Source organism: Phyllopteryx taeniolatus, chromosome 6 (genome assembly GCF_024500385.1).
Source record: "Phyllopteryx taeniolatus isolate TA_2022b chromosome 6, UOR_Ptae_1.2, whole genome shotgun sequence".
NCBI lineage: Eukaryota > Metazoa > Chordata > Actinopteri > Syngnathiformes > Syngnathidae > Phyllopteryx > Phyllopteryx taeniolatus.
This window is the reverse complement of record NC_084507.1, coordinates 21,825,572-21,845,040: the sequence shown is the minus strand read 5'-3', so window position 1 is coordinate 21,845,040 and position 19,469 is coordinate 21,825,572. Positions and strand designations below refer to the sequence as shown.

General features: G+C 39.8%; 1 protein-coding gene across 3 annotated transcripts in view; it reads right to left on the bottom strand.

Moving 5' to 3' along the window:
- bmper (BMP binding endothelial regulator) overlaps nucleotides 1-17,161 on the bottom strand; it is a 36,610-nt gene extending 19,449 nt beyond the window's left edge. The window contains exons 1-4 of one of the 3 annotated variants that reach the window (XM_061776792.1): nucleotides 16,786-17,161; nucleotides 16,326-16,645; nucleotides 10,153-10,238; nucleotides 14-113 (exon numbers count right to left, since the gene is read on the bottom strand). In XM_061776792.1, the coding sequence (XP_061632776.1) occupies nucleotides 14-113; nucleotides 10,153-10,238; nucleotides 16,326-16,425 (286 nt within the window). In that variant the 5' untranslated portion in view covers nucleotides 16,426-16,645; nucleotides 16,786-17,161. Of the gene's footprint in view, nucleotides 1-13; nucleotides 179-10,152; nucleotides 10,239-16,325; nucleotides 16,698-16,785 lie in introns of those variants that run through there. The other 2 variants (XM_061776793.1, XM_061776794.1) reach the window with 2 other exon arrangements.
- Between the last annotated feature and the right edge of the window lie 2,308 nt (nucleotides 17,162-19,469).

Sequence of the window (19,469 nt, the reverse complement as noted above, 5' to 3'; positions counted from 1 at the left end):
AATACTGTCTTACCTTTACACCTCTCGCAGCATGCGCCGCTTTGTTTGACCACCAGGGCGCAATCTTCAGACACGGGCGGACATTTCTCCTGCTTGCAGTCGGCCTTGCCCTCCTGTCGGCCGCAGAGGAGGCGAAGGAGAAAGAAGAGGAGGACCTTGGTCATTGCGCTGTTTTGCTCTTTAGTCAAAACAACATTTTAAGGTTAAAATGAGATGACACAACAGAGGAGATTATCATTGTTTTATTATTATTATTACTATTCCAAGTCATGAGGTCATCACAATGAATCATCAACATCAACACGAGCCTCACTTCACTCACATCACTTTCCGAAACGTACACAGTTCATCCGGAACAATTTGCATGATTCCCAAATGAAGGATGAACTCCCTTCACCACATTTAAACACAATTTGGATTCTAATAATACTACTGGGACTGCCGGATGGTCATCCCGTTACACGCAAGCATGCTTGCGTTGCATTCTCAAGAGTCCTGTAACATTTGTTATGGGTGCCATGACTTTAAGTTGGTCACAATTTACAGAGGAAATGCAGATACAGTATTTTAAACCATGATGTATTTTTCGAAAAAACACAATGTTGATGTGTAATTCTGACACCAGATTGGAGTTACACTCACCACTGTTGGTAAACTGGTGAATTACAGTTACCAATCTGTCAACTCTTTGATTCAAGAATGTCATAAATGACAAAATCTCAGCCAAATAACTTTAAATGTTACTGTTAGGAAACAATGAACATGGAGCGTCTGATGCTAAATGCTAAAGTATCAGGAAGATGTTAGCGTTTGAGTCACTTTTGAAGGGCCAAAATGCAACATGACTTCACTTTGTGGTCACACATCATCTGTAATAAATAATACAGTAATCCCACATTATATGGCGGTTCAGACTTGACGGCCCCAACTATTTTAATTGACCGTGTATTGTTTTTATTGCATTTTATGTGGAAATAAGTCGTTTTCACTCAAGTTTGGTATGTTCACTTACACTGACTATGAAATGACTGAATGAAAATTTGTAAATATTTTTGGATGAATTTGTATCTAAAATGAGTTCCAAGAAAGTAAGTCAGTAGGTTTGATTTATATAGCACTTTTCACAAAGATGACTCACAATACAGGAACGCAAAATTTTACATTTCTCTGTTAACACGAGAAAAAGAAAACAAATCAGATCCAATTGAAAGTAATGAAAATAAGATTCCACAATTAGGGGGCAACAGACTGCACCATACCTTCAGTTTTTAATCCTCGGCTTTTAGGGCTGAAAGAATGAATTGAATAACTGGATTACAAAAAAACATCGCATGGGTTTACTACAAAATGTATATTTTTAACTGTAACACAATTCACATTTTAGGTAAATCTCAAACTTCCATGGACAAAATACAATGCATCCATTTTCTGTAGCATTATCCTCATTCAGGTCGCCGGTGATAAAAACCAGTCGAGGTTTGGGACAGTTTTCAAATGTCTGTGATGTTATTCAATACTAAATATAACGAATTGCGATTTGTCACAGCTGTCCAGAAGCATCTGTTATTGTCACTGCCTATATCTCCAGACAGAACAGAATCCTAATGCGTTTCAGTTTCACAGTTGCTTTTATTGTTGCTTTTCTGTCATGCGGTTTGTGCTCGATAATCTTTATTTTGTTTTCTTTGCTGCGTCCCGGCAGCACACATGAAAGGAGGCCGGCTGAATCGAGAACGGACACATGACGTCGAGGCAGATGTTCTGGACTGCTAAAATACACTGGTAACTGAACTCTCATCTAAAATCAATTTGCTCCATTCAAATGCCATTAATCGGTTCCAGCTCCACCAAAATGTTTGTTGTTGTTGTGGAGTTTAAGAAAGAAAAATACGACTGCATTGTATAAAAATATATTAAAAAGAATGTAAAAGAAAACAATTATTTTATAAAGTGTAGACCTAATTACTGTACATATTGTAGTATTTACATATTTGCTTTTATTTATCTTACTTTGTTTTATAAACTGCTATTTCCTGACAACAAAGAGCTAAAAAAGATTTTCCTGATTTTACTTATTCATTTCTTTTAATTCTCTGGCATTTTATAGTCCTGCGTACATATACAATAGCATGTGCGTGCGTGTGTATGCGTCGAACATTTGCTTAGTTTTGTTCCTTTTTTATGTACATGCGTTTCACATGCATGAAAAGTGCCATATAAATACAGTTTTGATTGACTGATTTGTGGATGCCTTTAAGGGGCGTGGCCAAGTGAGTGATGTCAGGAGCTGAGTCGGTTAGTCTGCGTGCGAGCGTCTGGGCGTGAGTTGTGGCCTACAGCAAGTGCTGGCGAGTGTTTCCCATTGTGCGTTTAATTGTCCCGTAAAAACAAACAAAAAAACCATAAAAGTGCATCAGCGAATGTGGCTCTCCTTGCCCACATGCGAGGGCATCACAATACCTCAGTTGGTGCATATTTTTTTCCACTTTACTCGAATGGCACCTCAAAGCAGGTACACTTTACCTCTAGCAAGGAGTATTTCATTAAAAAAAATGTGTTCTATTAAGATAAAATGTTTCGAAAGTGTGTGGGAGGGGTACAAATATATATATTAAAAAAAAATATCACGGATTTTCCCCAATAACGATTGGGTCTGGAACGTATCCCCTGCGATAAAGTACATTCACTGTACATTTAATGTAGTTTACAACATGTGACCAAGCTTGTCCAAGGTCAAGTCCTTGCCTCGCTCCCATCAACTACTGATGGCACAAAGTGGTGTTAGTGCATGTGACCTGAGCCCCCACCCACCTACTATAGCCCCCCTGTTGACCCCCGTCACCCCTCCATGGGGTTCCTTGTCTACAGGTCAAAGGTGACGACGGGTCATAACGCCTTATAAACACTCGACATACCGCGACACTGAGGCTGCTCCGCTGAATGGCTGTCTGCCGCCGACCCCCCCCCTGCCACCGCAACAGCCCCCCAATGACCACTACCACACACACACACACACACACTACACACTATGATTACATTGAATTACATACGGCTTGTTTAAATGTCACACACGTGACAAATGGCAAACTGGAAGACGTAAAAGTCAAACCTTGGGAAATGTCAACTAGCGGCGGCTCACGTGTAATCGAATTACATCTCAAACACCAATCAAATTACACATAGGTCACATGGCACTCTTGCATTTAGTGACTGCAGCGGTTAAATGTTAATTGTTTTACGGGATATTCAAATTTGGACGTCTGTGACAATAGTAAAGTGTTGTTATTCAGGGCCGGCCCTAGCCAATGAGGCGCCCTAGGCGAGATTTTATATGGCGCCCCCCCCCCCTCCATCAATGATTTAAATAAGCTTTCAAAAAAGTTGACTACCAATAGTTTTTAACATTGCCTTTAATTTACAAGATAACTTGCCACACAAATTAAAATATAAAATTGAACATTTTCTTCATTTGATTACTTTATCATTACTGCCAAACAAATCATGGCTGTTACGACAGCTAATGGGACAAACCAAAAGTTGCAAAAACTTGACCTGTCATTCTCCCCTCCAACCCCCCCCCCCCTTTTTTTTCTTCTTCTTTCCTGTGTTCTGGACATTTTTGGTCGTTTTGACGTTTGCAGAGTTCTCTGGGGTGACGTCGATAAATTTGCCCTTACCCCAACAGAGAGCGAGCAGTATACCAATCAGCCAGAGGAGGGAGTATTTGCCATTATCATTTGTAATTATATTAATTGGGCATTTCTTGACATTTGAATCTATGTTTTCCATGTTAAAAGTTAGTTGTCAAGTTATTGCAAATAAGTGCCGCTTCCCAACTGGAATGAGATTGATTCAGCGATGGAAGATTTTACGCAATGACCAAGAAACATTTTCCTTTTGTCTCATTTTAATTTTGCATTGAGTAGTTTGACAGTTCCTCAAGAATTGTCTTTCCTTTAATTTGTCTCTCGCAATGAGGTGCTTGTAAGAGCATTGGCATCTGCATTTTAATTATATTTAGGATTTTGAGAAATATGTACAAAAATACGAGAAAATATGTACTTCGAGAATAGCTGACCAGTTTGAAATTTCGTCCGGGCACATTTTTATGTCTGGCTAAAAGAGGACCTCTGGTCACCCGACAGCAGTGTGTTAAGCTAATGTTTACTTTAGTTCATGCGAGCTAGCTAAAACATATTCTTGGCACAAAACCATATTTTAAAAACATGTTGACATAACGTTACCGTTATATTTTTTATTTGTTATTTTCAAGACAGAAACGTAAAATGGGGCCCAGTGGGCGTCACAAATTATTTTATGATTTTATTCAAACATTTTTCCCGAGGAGGAGGAGGAGGGCGCTGGCAGTGCGCCCCTCCAGCAGATGGCGCCCTAGGCGACCGCCTATGTCGCCTATGCCCAAGGTCGGCCCTGTTGCCATTTACGATTAAATCACAGCAGAATGTGAATTTAGGTATGGTCGACATTCAATGGCAACATCTTTAGCTTCTGTTTTTTTCACTTGTGTGATTCAATTTTAATTTCTATGAATCCCTCCTGAATGCTGCTCTTTGCCTTTTGTTTGGGCCTTGTTGGCTGTGTTATATCAATACGAGCGTTTTTGAGGTGCTACTTGGTGCAAAAGTTTGAGAAACACAGATCTCCAGTACAGTACTTCTATTTTAATTTTGTAGCAGTTTGACTTGGCTGTGTCTTGCTCTTCTGCCTCGAGGGGGAGACAATGGCCATCGTTTCTGCCCATCATTTTTTATACTCCCGTCTTTCCTCGTTCTCTTCTTCTCTTGCATCACTTTCTCCTCCTCTCCTTTCATCCCCAATCACTCAAGGTATTGCTCCCCCCCCCACGCCCTTTCCACCCGCCCGTGAACTTTCACCTCCTAAACAAACAGGTCAGGACCCCCCTTAGCGGTGCAAGAGCCACAGTAGCTTCAGGCTAAGGAATTCCCCAAACGGACCCCCCCTTTCTTCCTGTCCAAGTGTGTGTGTGTGTGTGTGTGTGTGTGTGTGTGTGTGATAGAACTAATTCTGACCATATATGCTTCTTAAGTCACAAAATTAGAGGCAACAGAGCTGCCCATTTACACATTGCAAAAGCAACAATGTATTATTCACATATTGGAAACCTTTGACCCGAGGTATGTGCTCATTTCTTCATTTGCTATTATTTCATGAAATTCTCAACATAATCTCCTCCCAAAACATGCCGGAATCGTCTTTTCCCCCAAAATTATTTGCCGTCCATTCACATACTGAAAGTCGCTAATGAGTGATTGATTCAACATCAGTCACTGCTGTGTAATGCGATAGCTAGCGCTGAGATTCCGCCTCATCAGCCGTTTTTTTAATCCATCTGAGCGCGACCTCTCCGCCGTCCGTCGGCTTCTGTTTGTGTTATCACACCGACGGCAAGCCAATTTCGACCCTGCATCGATCTCAAACACCGTTAATGTGTTGGCATTTTTTTAACGTGGGCGCTCAACATCACACGATGCTGATGTCATTTCACACACACTAGAATGTCAAAAAATGTTCATTAAAACATTACAGTCTTTAGCAGGGGTGATCAAGAGTCCTGTAATATTTGTTGCATTCATTCAGTCCTCTTAAAATTGTATCCCAAAACACGGTAATGTATTTATTCATTTATTTGTATTCGTTTATATAATTTAATAATTGTTTTTTAAATTTATTGTAAATAATAAAATACAAACTATTTGTAAAATATTGAAATTATTTTATTACATAATTGGTCAGTTATATCAAATTAAATTAATTATAAACAATAACGCTATGAATTATTATTTTAATATAAAAACATTGTATTTATTTTGCATACACATTTTAATTTAATTTAACGTATTTACATACACATTTTGATTTAGTTAAAATAATTTTTCATTTTCTTAAACTTAATTTAATAAGATAATTGGTTGTTTAATTCGAGCTAAATTATTACATTAAAATGTAATACAAAATAGAATGAATTATTTCATGGTTAAAATAAACAGTTTTACATATGGAACATACACATAAACAAAATGGCTTTATAATATAAAAATATTAAGTGCAGTACCCAAAAAATAAATTCTCACAATTCCCTTTGTTCCAACAGAAATTTGTGAAAAAGCGGCTTTCCCATGTTTTCCCAAGCTGTTTTTTTTTTTTTTTTTTTTACACACTTTTTACTATGACAGTAAAGAATGTTAAAATGTTACATAAAACGTTAAAAAAAACTCTATAGTAAAATAATTGGAATTTGACAGTTTGACATTGGAACAGATTATTTTCTAGTTCCATGACTTCCTATGGCAACGAAATTGCTTAAAAATATCAAGTACCCGATAAGAATTCCCATAATTTCCAACATGGAGAATTCTTTCCACTGTTAAAAAAAAAAAAAGCTAATTTAACATTAAGAATAACTTCTTTTTAATAACATGTGACAGTTGAAACATTGCCTATACAGTAAAAATCCTATTCAAAATGATTAATTGATTAATTAACAAAATTATCATTTAGTGGACCTCTAATGGGGAAAAATGGCTTCAAAATAGCAGGCGCCATGCTTCCCATATTTCGGGTTGGAAAAGCACTTGACCGTGACTGTGATGAAGGTGAGGCAGACAGACAGACAGACAGACAGAGAGATAGACGACTGGATGAAGAGGTTTAGCAGATAACGGACCGCAATGGCGACCCATCTGTCAGTGGTACAATGGCCCCTCTGTGTGTGTGTATGTGTGTCCCAGCTATTAGCCTGGTCGGCCGAGACCCCCCAACCCTCCCCTTCATCCTTTTATATGAGTGACAACACTGCCCCCTCCCCCCCCCCCCCTACACACACACACACTCACGCACCCCTGCCCCCCCACCAAATGCATCAGACCGCCTGGCGACAGGAGACTCACCGCATGTCTTTGGGTGAAGGGGGGGGGAGGAGGGGGCTGACAGATGTGGAAGTACTTGAACACACTCAGGATCAATCCACCAGCAGCCCCCTCTCCTACGAAAATGTGGAGTGTGGGCAAAAGTATCAGGACGCAGACAGAAAGCGAAGGGTAACGAAAAAGTGAAACATTTGGAAATGACGGAAATGTGGACATTGGATGAGAGTATTGGGACACCTACTGTACATGATATGAAATGGGAATGAAATATTATATTTGGGCAAATGTTTTGGGACAGAAAAGTGAAGACAACATGGGGGGTCTGGGTCATTTAAATAGACATTCCTCCATCTTGTGATCGGATCGGTGATCGTTTTTTAAAACCCCCAAAATCCTAGCACAGCATTTCTGTGACAAGAATTTTGAAAATCATCAACAATTGCATTTTTCTGAACAAATATTGCACTTTTGTTTCCAAATATATCATGTGTGTGACAATATGTAGTGTTCCAGGGCCGATGTGTCATTTTTCTGTGCCAAAATCCAACTATTGGACTTCTATTTGCAAATATTGCACTAGATGGCCAAATACTGTATATCATTTTTGTGTGCTTGTTGGATGACTTTCCACAAGATGTTGACACGTGTCCGTGGGAATTCTTGATGTTGCTCGCTATTTCTGTTCTATTTCCAAACCAAACTCCTCCAAGCGTGACTTATTATGTACGGTCCTTGAAACAGAAACAGAAGTTGCCCAAACAACGCAGAGTTGGAATTGTCCGTGTCTTGATGAGATCAATGATTAACATTAAGAAGTAAAGTCCAACCTATGGTTGATTGATTGATTGATTGATTGATTGATTAAGACCTGTGTGTGTGTGTGCGTCCCAACACTTTTGTCCATATCGTGTAATGGGGTCGGTGGGGGACCGCGCTGATTTTGGGCGGGGGTTGGGGGTGGTCGGGTTAAAGTCTGGATGAAAGGTCAGTGATTGGCTGCTGACGAGTGACATCCATTGAGGTGGGCTTTTAACTGATGCCAACCTGATAAGAACGAGAATGCTGCCATAACCATGACAACAAAGCCGCCCCGTTGGCGGAAACGTTGGATTATGGGAAATGTTTCACTTTAACCTGTTAACTGTTAACTATAACCTGTTTTCATTGTTCTTTGTATTGTTTTGTATTGTATTCTATTCTATTTTTCTGACTGGGGAAAAAACAACAACAAATATTTCAGGAATTACTCTGCAAATATACTGTGTTGTTATGTTAGAGGCAAAAAATAAAATCAAATAAAGCATTATTTTTTTTCTTTCACGAACAAGTATTCAAAGTATTCAAACTCTTACGATCACACATCCACCGTCACTCACAGATGGAATTAAACTAGAATTCTCCAAGCGGTAGGAAAGAAGGGATTGGTTGCATGGACAGTGTCTGCGGATCAACAACAATAAAAACTAACAAAAACAAATTGTCGCCAAGGCGGCAAACAAAAAAACAGGTTGCTGGCGGCAAAGGCAGCAAGCACGGTCTTCGACCGCACAATCAACAGCATCACTACTGTAGGCATTCAAATTATCTTCACTATAATCTTGGCACTGATGAAAAATAATCGTGGAAAAAAACAAGGAAATAAGGAGAAACAAAATAATGAAAAAGCACAGGAAATCAAATTTAAAAAAACTGAAAACAATAAAGATTTTTTTTTTTAGACAGTGACAAAAATAACCCAACAAATAGCAACAACAGAAATAAAAATGAAAAATAAACACCGTAGGAAAAAAAATTTGGAAAAAAACCCAGAAAAAGTAGTAAAAAATCATGGTAAAATAATCTATTCTATTCTATTCCATTTAACTGCATTCTATTCTATTCTGCCTGCAGGGGAACTTTGTTACTTTGCTCACATGATCTTCTTCACAGGTGGTCAATATGTGTGTGAGTGGTGGTGGGGTGGCTTTTACTAGGGTAAGCACACGTTTTCCTTGAAAGGAGTCGTACCAGCCTGACTTTAAACAAACGCTCACTCCAATGGCTGTGTTGTCTTTAAAAACCCAGAAAAACTCAAGGTCACCTTCCAGTGGTGGCACCCACCAACATTTGCAACCTAAATTCTAATTTCTGTTCTGAAATTGTTACAAAGTCAGTCTACTCCCTTCGTTTTTTTAGTGTTTCTCTTGGCCGCACTGCTTGATAGTAGATGTTAGGCTTGTTGTCGAGAGTTCAGCCTCAATGTGTCGCCATGCCAACGTAATCTGCCCACCAGGGCCTTCGCAATCCGCCGCGCTGGCCCGTGTAACTATATTAGCAATTTGTCTCATTTCAAATTCGTCCTCACAGGGCCCGAGCGCTGGCCCAAAGTGACGTTCACATTTTTCCATCCTCTCATTGGTTGGTTAGAGCAAAACTGTTCGATGAGGAATAAACCTTAATTACTCCAATTAATAATCAGCGTCTCTGATGAATATGAGATTTTTATTGAAATATTTAAGGTTTTGTCATGTTAATAGATAAATATTGATTCTGAACTTCTCTAGTTGCGTGCTGTTACAGTATATTGTGTTATATATTTGCATAGCATTGATGGTTTCTCTTATCCGCTATATGAACGTCACAGGAGCAATGCGGAAAACGGGTTCGCTGACTTCCCGTGTATGCTACGCTAATGAGCTTAACTAGGATTGATGATATGAGTGTTTGAAGCTGAACTTTATGGCTGGTTAAATACAAGCATATCATTTATTTATTTCTTTTGTATGTAAACACAAAACGAAGCCTAAACATAGAATATTGTCATCTTTTGGTGGCTCTGTGGTGACTTTTCGTGTTAAAAAACAACATGGTAGACATTGAAAGTTGCTACGGGTGCTTTGCCACGGCCCCCTTCGCCATTCCACCCGAACCAGGAGGAAACGCTTTTACCCGTTTTGCCAAATATCAGAACATGGATTAAGTCTGGTAAATCGCCACTGAAGGTCCAGGTAACGAATGCACGGCCTGCTACTGTCAACTTCACGTCCCAAATGAAGAGGCAGCCTGACACTCGCAGTACATTTGCATCCTGACACATTAGCATCCTGTTATTGACTCGTGTTTGCGCAATCGCGTTAGGAGCAACGCAAACACTCAACAAGACAAAGTCCTGTCACGAGGCCCGATAAGGGACAAGCTCGCAGATCAATAATCAACTCGACAAACGTCAATGAGAGGAGGAGGAGGAGGAGGAAGATGGTCTTACCAGACAGACACAGGTGATGCAGGGGTTGTCGGTGATGTTGGGGATGTGCAGGACCTCGCCTTCGTTCTCACAGCTGGCCTCTGTGCCTGCAAACCGTGGAAAACAGAAGAAAGGCGGGGCCTATGGCATCACAATCAGATGACATCGTCACATGATGAAAAAATTAGGCTGGATTGGCAATCACTGTCAGTCCTATATCGTGAGATGAGCATTCCGTAGTGCTGTTCAAATGTGTAGTGTTAATTTAACTCAAAACACTCAAAATCTTTTTGTCTCCTTTGAAATGTATGGAAACACCGTTAATCTGTTCCAGCGGCCCAAAAAACACCGACAATTCTTTGTGTCGTGTTTTCTAACGAGAAACATTGCACTCTATAATACAGTACTTTACAAAAACATACAGGAACAACGTAATGAAATAGAATGTAACAAATTCATCTGCTCATCTCAACTTATCTTTACCAGAAAAAAAAGCTCGTTATCCATTTTTGACACAATTCGAAAGACTGAATCATTCCACCATATGAGCAATGAGTCATTTCAACCATTACACTAAGTTCTCCCTTATGACATATCAAGGGTCTTAAGGGTCTTAAAACAGAGCATACACATGCAATATCTTGGAGCACTTTTCGCCGCTTAATTTCTTTTGGGTTAAATGCTATTTTTTAAATATAAAACGAGACATTTGATGATGCGAGTCAGTTTGAGTATTCCTTAAATCCTAAATGGTGTCATTTAAAAGGTCTTACGCGTCTTACCCGTAAAGACCTTTTACCGATAGATATGCCATAGCGTGTAGCACTTTCCTTAATTACGTTTGTGAAACATTACTTTTCCAACACACATTTAGAATGAACATTCCACAGTGCAAGCATGTGAGTCAGTTTGAGCATGCCTTAAATCCTGATCGGTGACATTTAAAGGATCTTAAGGGTCTTAAAACACAGGAAACCATCCAGATATGATTTTAATTCATTCATTCTGATGCATTTCTTTGCTTCATAATAGTTTGTTCAAGTTATTTTTCCAGCAGAAAACACACATTTATCAAGAACATTCCAGAGTACGAGCTGGTGAGTCACTCAGAGCATTCCACTAAATCCTAACCGGTGACATTTAAAGGGGCTTAAGGGTCTTAAAACATGCGGTGGCAAACGTAACCTGAAGCAAGCGCAGGAAACACGAAGCTTTACGGGCGGCGGGAGGCACATGTCCACGTACGAGGAAAACAGGCTTGCTCGGTCGGGAAGGAAAACTTCCTTCCGACTTGTAAAACCGCTTCCTGTTCCTGCTCCTGATGGTCGCCATGTTGGATGACATCACATTTGTCTAATTAAAGACGTGTGAGCGCAAAGGGGAATCCGACAGAAGCTTCCCAGCGCCGAGTCGTCTGCGCTTTGGAGCAGATGACGAACTCGCCGACTCCGCCACTGCTGTTAAACTTTACGACCTTCGAGCCTAATTAAACTGGCATGACTGAGGGGGCCCAAAGGGTGGGGGTCTCCGGGGACACATCCTTGCTTTGACCAAATAACTCACTCATTGTTTTGTGCTTGTCTCAGGTAACAAGCTCTAAACTACCCGTGGAGACTCTTTACTCGCATTGTTTGTATTTCATACACACTCATGGGACACTAAATTAGGTACACCACCTAATGCAAGCCAATAGTAGTGAATGCTCAGTTTTGATGATTCATGAAAGTAACACGAAATGTACAGTATACCTTTGTTTGTTGTTTGCGTTGCTGTGTCAGACTCACTTGATAATATTTTCACATTTTTAATGCCGCTGAATAAATGTTCTTACGAGGATTAGAATCAATTGTCAGTCTGATGTGCAAGCACAATAATTAACAAGAAGTAAAATAATACAAGTTGTTTCATAACTATTTGTGTTGGGTTGTTATCTAAAGCTTTGGGTAGTTTTAAATGTTTAACATGAATTGGAATATTTTTGTTTAGAAAGGTGTCAATCTATATAGAGAAACATTTGTTTGCCAAAGTTTTTAAATAAGAAGTCAGGTTAAAGCTTCATTTTTGCTTTTTGTGTAGTTATAAAATGCTCATGTTACATTTTACACATACATTCGATTGGCTTTTATTTAAAGGAGGTTCAAATTTGGTCTAAAATATCAAAAAACTTTGGATAAAAAGCACTTTTTTTGTTGTCGTTTTGACATGTAAAGCAAATTTTGTTTTAAGTACTTGTAAAATCTTCGTTGTTTTACAAATATTTATTAAAAATCTAATAACAGTTAAAATCCTAAATTGAAAATACATGAAAACATAGCTTTTATTTGCAGTAAGGAGTTATTAAGTTTCTTTTAAATCTACACGTACATCTGCCTCACAAGGGTCACGGGCTGCTGGAGCCTATCGGCAAGTAGGGTACACCCTGAACCGGTCGCCAGCCAATCGCAGGGCACATACAAACAAACAACCATTGGCACTCACGTTCACACCTACGGGCAATTTAGAGTCTCCTATTCATGCATGTTTTTGGGATTTGGGAGGAAACCGGAGTGCCCGGAGAAAACCCACCCAGGCACGGGGAGGAGAACATGCAAACTCCACACAGGCGGAGGCCGGGATTTGAACCCCGGTCCCCAGAACTGTGAGGCAGATGTGCTAACCAGTCGTTCACTGTGCCGGCGTGCAGCAACAAATTAGCAAATGAAATCATAGTTGCTCACTTTTTAATTATTACTGTATTGTATATATCCAGTTTTTAAAAATAGTTATTCCTTTTTAATTCTATTCAATGGCTCATTTTAATTGATATGTTACACATTCTTTATTTTTTATTCATTGGAGTGTTTATACTCTCTGTTTTGGTATTTGCACTTTGTATAGTGTCCTTCAGTGTACAGAAAGATGCCTAAATTAGAATAAATGATTGTTTCATTAACTTTTTTTCCCCCCAGTTTTTGTGTTTGCATTCCTTTTTTTGTCATTTTGAATGCAATCAGACACTTAAAAATGTCAACTTTCATGAAGAATTGTCACTTTTCTAAAATGAATCTTAAGCGTTAAAAAAGCGGAGATCATCTCCCGTGATTGGTCCGTTTTCGTCACATGCTCAGTGTGCCCCTTGGTTCTACATACCATCGACGCCGCCGCCTTCTTGATCGATTTTGCAGCACAATTAAACATATCATCTGGTCATCTATGCCCATTTGTTTTAGCAGACACTGTTCCAAGGTCGCCAATGTTGTTGCTTTGTTCCTTGTTACTGAAAGGAAAGGAAAAACGGCTACCGGAAATGGCCCAAAAAATGCAGAGGAAACTCCACCATGTGGCGTCCTCGCCAATACCAGCCGTAGCGACACCCCGGACTTGGAGGTGAACTGCAGTACATTTTTGAAACTGCGCTTGTGGGTTGTGCTCGAGTATAAAGGCAAACTGCGCGTGGGACAGCCGCAGTGACATCAGCGCGGTCGCCGCCGCGAGAGTATAAAGAAACCTAAAGAGTCACCTGACCGTCAAACATCAGCGTGAAGGTCGCCGAGACAAATATAACTTTCATGCCGAGGCTAAAAATAACCCTTTCAGGTCCCAAATAAACAGATGAGAGAGGCATTTCGAGGTATAAGCCAACAAAGCACATGCTTAAGGCCCTGCAACCACTAGTGAGCCCATAAGAGCAATTAGTCCTCAACAGGTCCAGTTGACTGATTAATTGATTGATTGATTGATTGATTGGAATAGCAGTACTGAGAAGGAAGGAAGAACAGAGCACCAAAAAAGTTAAAAGTTTGGATTAAAGCAGTTTATTTAGATTATTATTATTATTATATTTTTTTTTTTACTACAGCTTTGGCACGTATTTAAGTAGTTTTAGTCAAAAAAAACATTTTTAAACTTTTGAATAAACTAATTGAAGTGAGTTAGGTAAAGGCAATGTCTATTTTCTCCGGTTAACATTTTTGAATAATGTCAGCACAATTTTAAGTCTACCTTCATCAATTTTTTTAGTCTTGCTTGTTTAGGAAGGAATTACGAACAGTTCGAATTAGTAGTCAGTGTTAGTACAAAACCTAGAGAGAGAAAAAAAATAAAATGAAAAAACAAGTCGGCAAAAGCCTCCTAGAAAATCTGAACTTGATTTGTGGTTTATCGGGGGCACTTTAAATGGTGGCAGGTGGGTGCTGTGTCCCATTCATCATGTGTTTGAATGTGATTGGTTCACTCTGAACACATGCAGTCACATCACCAGGTATAAGAGGGTGTGCACACTTGTGCAACCACATGATCTCAGTTGTTTATTTTTATTCCTCCTCTCAAAAAGACTTAACGGTAGTCGATGGTGGAAATTTTTTTGAAATGATTTATCTTGGTTTTAGTTTTCTCTGTCACAAAAACCTGTCATTTGAACAGGGGTGTTTAGACTTTATTTTGAGGTGGTGTATGAATGATGAATATAATCAATACTGTTGGTAGAAATGGAGGGCCCCCAAATCTCCCCCTCAGAAATGCTCCTCCGCCCCCCATCTGGTGCCGCTTTGGCCTCATTTCCATCTTTGCTCCGAGGAGAACCCACCAGGAACCACGACATCATGTTTAGAATAAAACAACAACTTTTTTTTCCCCCTGTCCTGTAGAGGTCTGATTTAACGTTTCCAGCTGAGCCGAGAGTTGCGGGACATGTTCTGCATCAAACACTTTCATCCTCTCGCTATAATCAGACGAGGATGATGAAGGCCAACTGGAGATGAGAGAAAAAAAAAAAAACCAAAAAAAAACTCTTCTCCTGTGCTTTTTAGTTGCGTGCAGTGCTGGGAAGTAACCAAGTACAAATACTTTGTTACTCTTACTCAACGATGAAGAAGTTTGTACCTGTACTTGTTTTACTTCATACTTAAAGGAGTTGAATATGACGTATATGAATAGGTATGACTTATATTTGATTGTTCCCTTTTTTCCCCTCCGCTTTACTTGAGCGACGGCACTTATGAAGATTAAGTAAACTTAAAGGACCTGAATCAGTATGACCAGTCTTTTTTAGACAAGAACTTCGACTTAAGTACATGGTGTGAATGATCAATTCTTTACATTTGTTGAATCAGTACTTTTACTTTTATCTGTCTTTTTTAAAATTGCCTTTTTTTTTTTTTTTTACAAACGCATCTGTACTTCTTACGTGCGAGTACGTTTGCTACCGCTGCCTCTCCCTATGGAACAATGATGAAGTCTTTACGTGTACTTTGGAACATTTTTTTTTTTACTTAAGTAAAGGATTTGATTCTACATTTGTACAGTCTTTATTTACACACTCAACTTTAATTGCTTCATTTTATATAACTTTTACACAAAGCAAAAAAAAAAGAAAAAAAAGAAACCAAGCGAAGTTAAGCTTGTAATTGAAGTATCTGTATATCTACTTAAGTCCACAGTGTGAGTATTTCTGTCACCGCTGCCTCTCGCTATTATGAAATGATGATGAAGTGTGCACTTTGTTTTGTTTGAAGTTGGATCACTTCTCCACTCTTTCTTTTTTAACACAAGTTCCTGCACTTTTACTCATGTACATAGTCGAAGTACTTTTGTCACCTCTCCTGAAACGATGATGACATCTGTACTTTACTTTTCACTCAATTTAGGAGTTGCTTGAGTAATTCTAAGGGGTGTTATTTTTTTACACAAGTATATGTATTTTCTACTGCCATAGAGAGTGAGTACATTTGCCACCTCGGCCCCTTCCTATAACGAAATAGACATTGTTAAAAAATACTTTTATTTAAGTTAAGGAGTTGAATCAGTTATTCTACAGTCTTTTTATACAATAGCTGTACTTCTACTTAAGTAGAGAGACGTGGAGTAATTTTGCCACTGCTGCTTGCGATGATGAAACGATGATGTAGACAAAAGTAAAAATAAAAATACAAATAAACAATGATAACAATTTCTTTCCTTCCCACTTCCTTTTTTTTTTGCGCGTCTTGGTCGCGTGGCTGCGGGGCAAACACATGAGGACGAGGAGGAGGGAGCGAAATGCACGCATGGAGATTGACGTTAATGGAATAGAAATGAAATGACAAGCTTCAGTGTGAGGCAAACTTCTCTTCTTCTTCTCATTCCTCAACTAAGCTCAACATCGAAACACCTTGGAGCAGAAGCAGTGCGCTCGTGGTGCGCTTTTACGCACGGACATCCAGTGGATGTGATCTCACCTGTGATGAGCGCGGCTGCAGGCAGCACCGCCTGCAGCAGCAGCAGCAGCAGCAAGCCGGCGAGGAGCCTGCAGGTGGAGGATCGGCGGCCGGGCGACATCCTGACAAGAAGCTCCGAGTTCACTATAATCCCCAAAAATTAAGAAGCAAAAAAAAAAAAACCCCCAAAAAAACAAAAGAAGGCGTCCTCAGAAGCTTTGGAGCCGGCGTGCATGCGCATGGCGCGCCACCCAAGCCCGGTTTAGAAGCCACCAGAAGCCGCTCGACGTGAGCAGAGGTTCCTGGTAGAATCCGTCCGCAGCGAAGAGAAGAAAGACTTCCTGGGGAGGGAAAAAACGTGTATGTGTTGCGTTCATGGATGCTGGCTGCCGACTGTGCGCTTCTGAGGACTGCACACTCTCTCTCTCTCTCTTTCTCTCTCTCTCTCTCTCTCTTTGCTCACTCGAACACACACTCTTACCTCCTCCTCCGCCTCCTCCTCTTTCTCCGTGCTATGCTGCAGCCCAGCGGAGGCAGCAAAAGTCCAGCAAGCAGTGGTTAGGAACCAAAAAAGACGCCCCAGCAGCCCTAAATGAACAGCATTGCTGGATTAGTTCACCACAAACCCAATAGTTTCATTTGTTCTGTGAGCAAGCACGAGCACCTCGTCAAATCAAATGTCCCTATTGAAATGCATTGAAATGCCACTAATCGGTTCCAGTTGTTTTTTTCTTTTTAATAAAAAAAAAAAATAGAAGTGTATTGTATAAAAACATAATAAAAGAGAATGAACATAAATAAACAGGTTGTATAAAGTGTATTTTACTGTATATTGCGATATGTGCCTTTATGGGGTGTGGCCAAGGGAGTGACATCAGTAACATGGCCATTAGCGCCGCAGCTATCATTTATTTTGAGAATCGAATATTATATCGATTATCCCATCAAAAACTTTATTTTGTATTATTAAAAACAATAATATGCATGTGAGGTGCTGGTATTATTTTTGTCCACTTGGGGTCGCCATCCTCATGTTCTACTGTAGAGTCTGTGACTTTTGAGTGTACATGACTTTATAAGGCGGGGCCTGGTCTGGTGAGTGACGTGGGCGTAAAAGAGTGAGAGCGTAGAGTTGGCTGGTTATCAACTGGCTAACCCGTTAGCTAGTCGACATGTTGAGTGAATCAGCGTGAGTAGTGGCCTTTGGCAGCTGGTGTATGAAGGTTTTTTTTTTTTTTTTTTTTTGGGGGGGGGGGGGGGTGAGTTGTTTTATAAATCAATTGAAAGTGCGCTGGCCGCTGTGTCCATCCTTGACCACTTGCGGGGTGAATCACAATGCGTTCTCACTAGCAATGATAGGCTATATCACATTAGCTTACATCGATACGTTACCTTATGTTGGCGATTGTGGACGTGCTGTTGTGTTACGTCACACATCATTGTCCTTGTTAAGTGTGAAATGATCTCCAGATTTGGTCTTTTACGGACTCTCCCCTCTTATTTCTACACGGAGTGTTGGGTGCATCCGCAGTAATTAGTCTGTAAAAAAAAAAAAAATAAAAAAAATCCCTGCAAAGCTTCAAGGCAGAGATTTTGCTTTGACCTTTTTTTTGTATTTGTTAAATCGAATTACTCGAGTTATTCAATTAATCATTGCAGTCCTATGCCATTAGTCTTTATGTGAGCATCTGGGGGTGAAATGTACAGCAGCTCCTTGTATTCTCATTTTGTATTTGTGTGTTTGACTGTTTTTTTTTTTTTATGTTCAATAAACAGCTGAAAGTGCATTGGAGAATGTGGCTCTCCGAGCCCACGTATATGAGGGCATTACAGTACCTTAATTCCTCCAATTTAAATATATCTTTATTTGAGCGGTGGTGTATCGGAAGCTTGCTCGTCAATTACAAATTTACTTATAAAACAAGGTAAAAAAAACAATTAAAAATCAACCAAGCGACAGTTCATAACTCAAAATGAGCCCCAATTTGGAGACATGTATCGTAAACTGATGGGTGATGCTAAATTGCAAAGCTTTTTTGACAACATAAAAAAAAACAATTGACTATCATCTCAAGGATTCGCTATGAAAAAGGTTTCAAGGGCCCTTATTTATTTGCATTCCTTTCCAGAAAAAAAAAATGTTTTAGTGCTTCAATGTTATGCTTGATTAATTTCCGACTGCTAAAATGTGGGTATCAAAAGTCGATTCTGTTTGAAATTCAACCTGGTCAAAATGTGGGGAGCTCACTGAAATCTATCTTCAAGGTGTCCGAAATAACAACCACTAGATGGCAACATAGAGTTTTTTTGTGGTAGTGTTGTGGTTGTGACTTGGTGTGACCACAGACACGTCAAAACTAACGTGACTTTCAGTAATGTTCCTCTGGTGTTAACACACAAAATTTGGAAACATTTGGAGGAATATGCCGTGCTCAGACTGTGGGAACTCTTGTCCAAATTGAGTTCCGGGGTAGAAAAAAAAAGACCCTGCTCCCTTGTTTGTGCCCCTGGTATATTGCAGGATTTTAAGATCAGTTTGTGTGTGTTGCTAATCTGTGTTTTAAGTAGCAGTGGCTTGAAGGTTTTTAACCACGGGGATCACCGATGACACCGCGGCGCATGTGTATTTCAAATTAGCGTTAACTCCTTGCTACTTTGTGCATTTTTAATCGTTCAAACTCCCCCCGAAAGCTGTGAAACTAATAAATATTACTATAACATCTATGCTAATTTCTGTTCGCCCGTTTATAGCGTTAAACGTTAGCATTAAGCTAGCAGAATTTTGTTAGGCAAAATTGTAGTTTGGTTGAACATTCTGGTGTATAAATATACAATGTTATGTTATGTTATGTAGCTCTAAGAACTAAAAGTGGCAAGAACTGAAACTGAACACTTGACACTAGCCGGACCAAGATCAGTCGTCTCTTTGGTTTATGGGGGTGGGAGGTGACGGCCATGATAGGGAGGGGTAATGGGGGGGGGGACTGGTTGATTGTTAGGGAGAGTGTGGTGGTGGTGGGGGCACTGGGAATCCTTTCACAAATGTCCTGCAACTGTTAGCAGATAAGCGCTAGATATGAGCTAAATGCTAACAGAGCGTAGTTAACTGCTAGCAGATGATGCCACTCACTTTTTTCCTTTCTTTCCTTGTGACTTAAACCAACA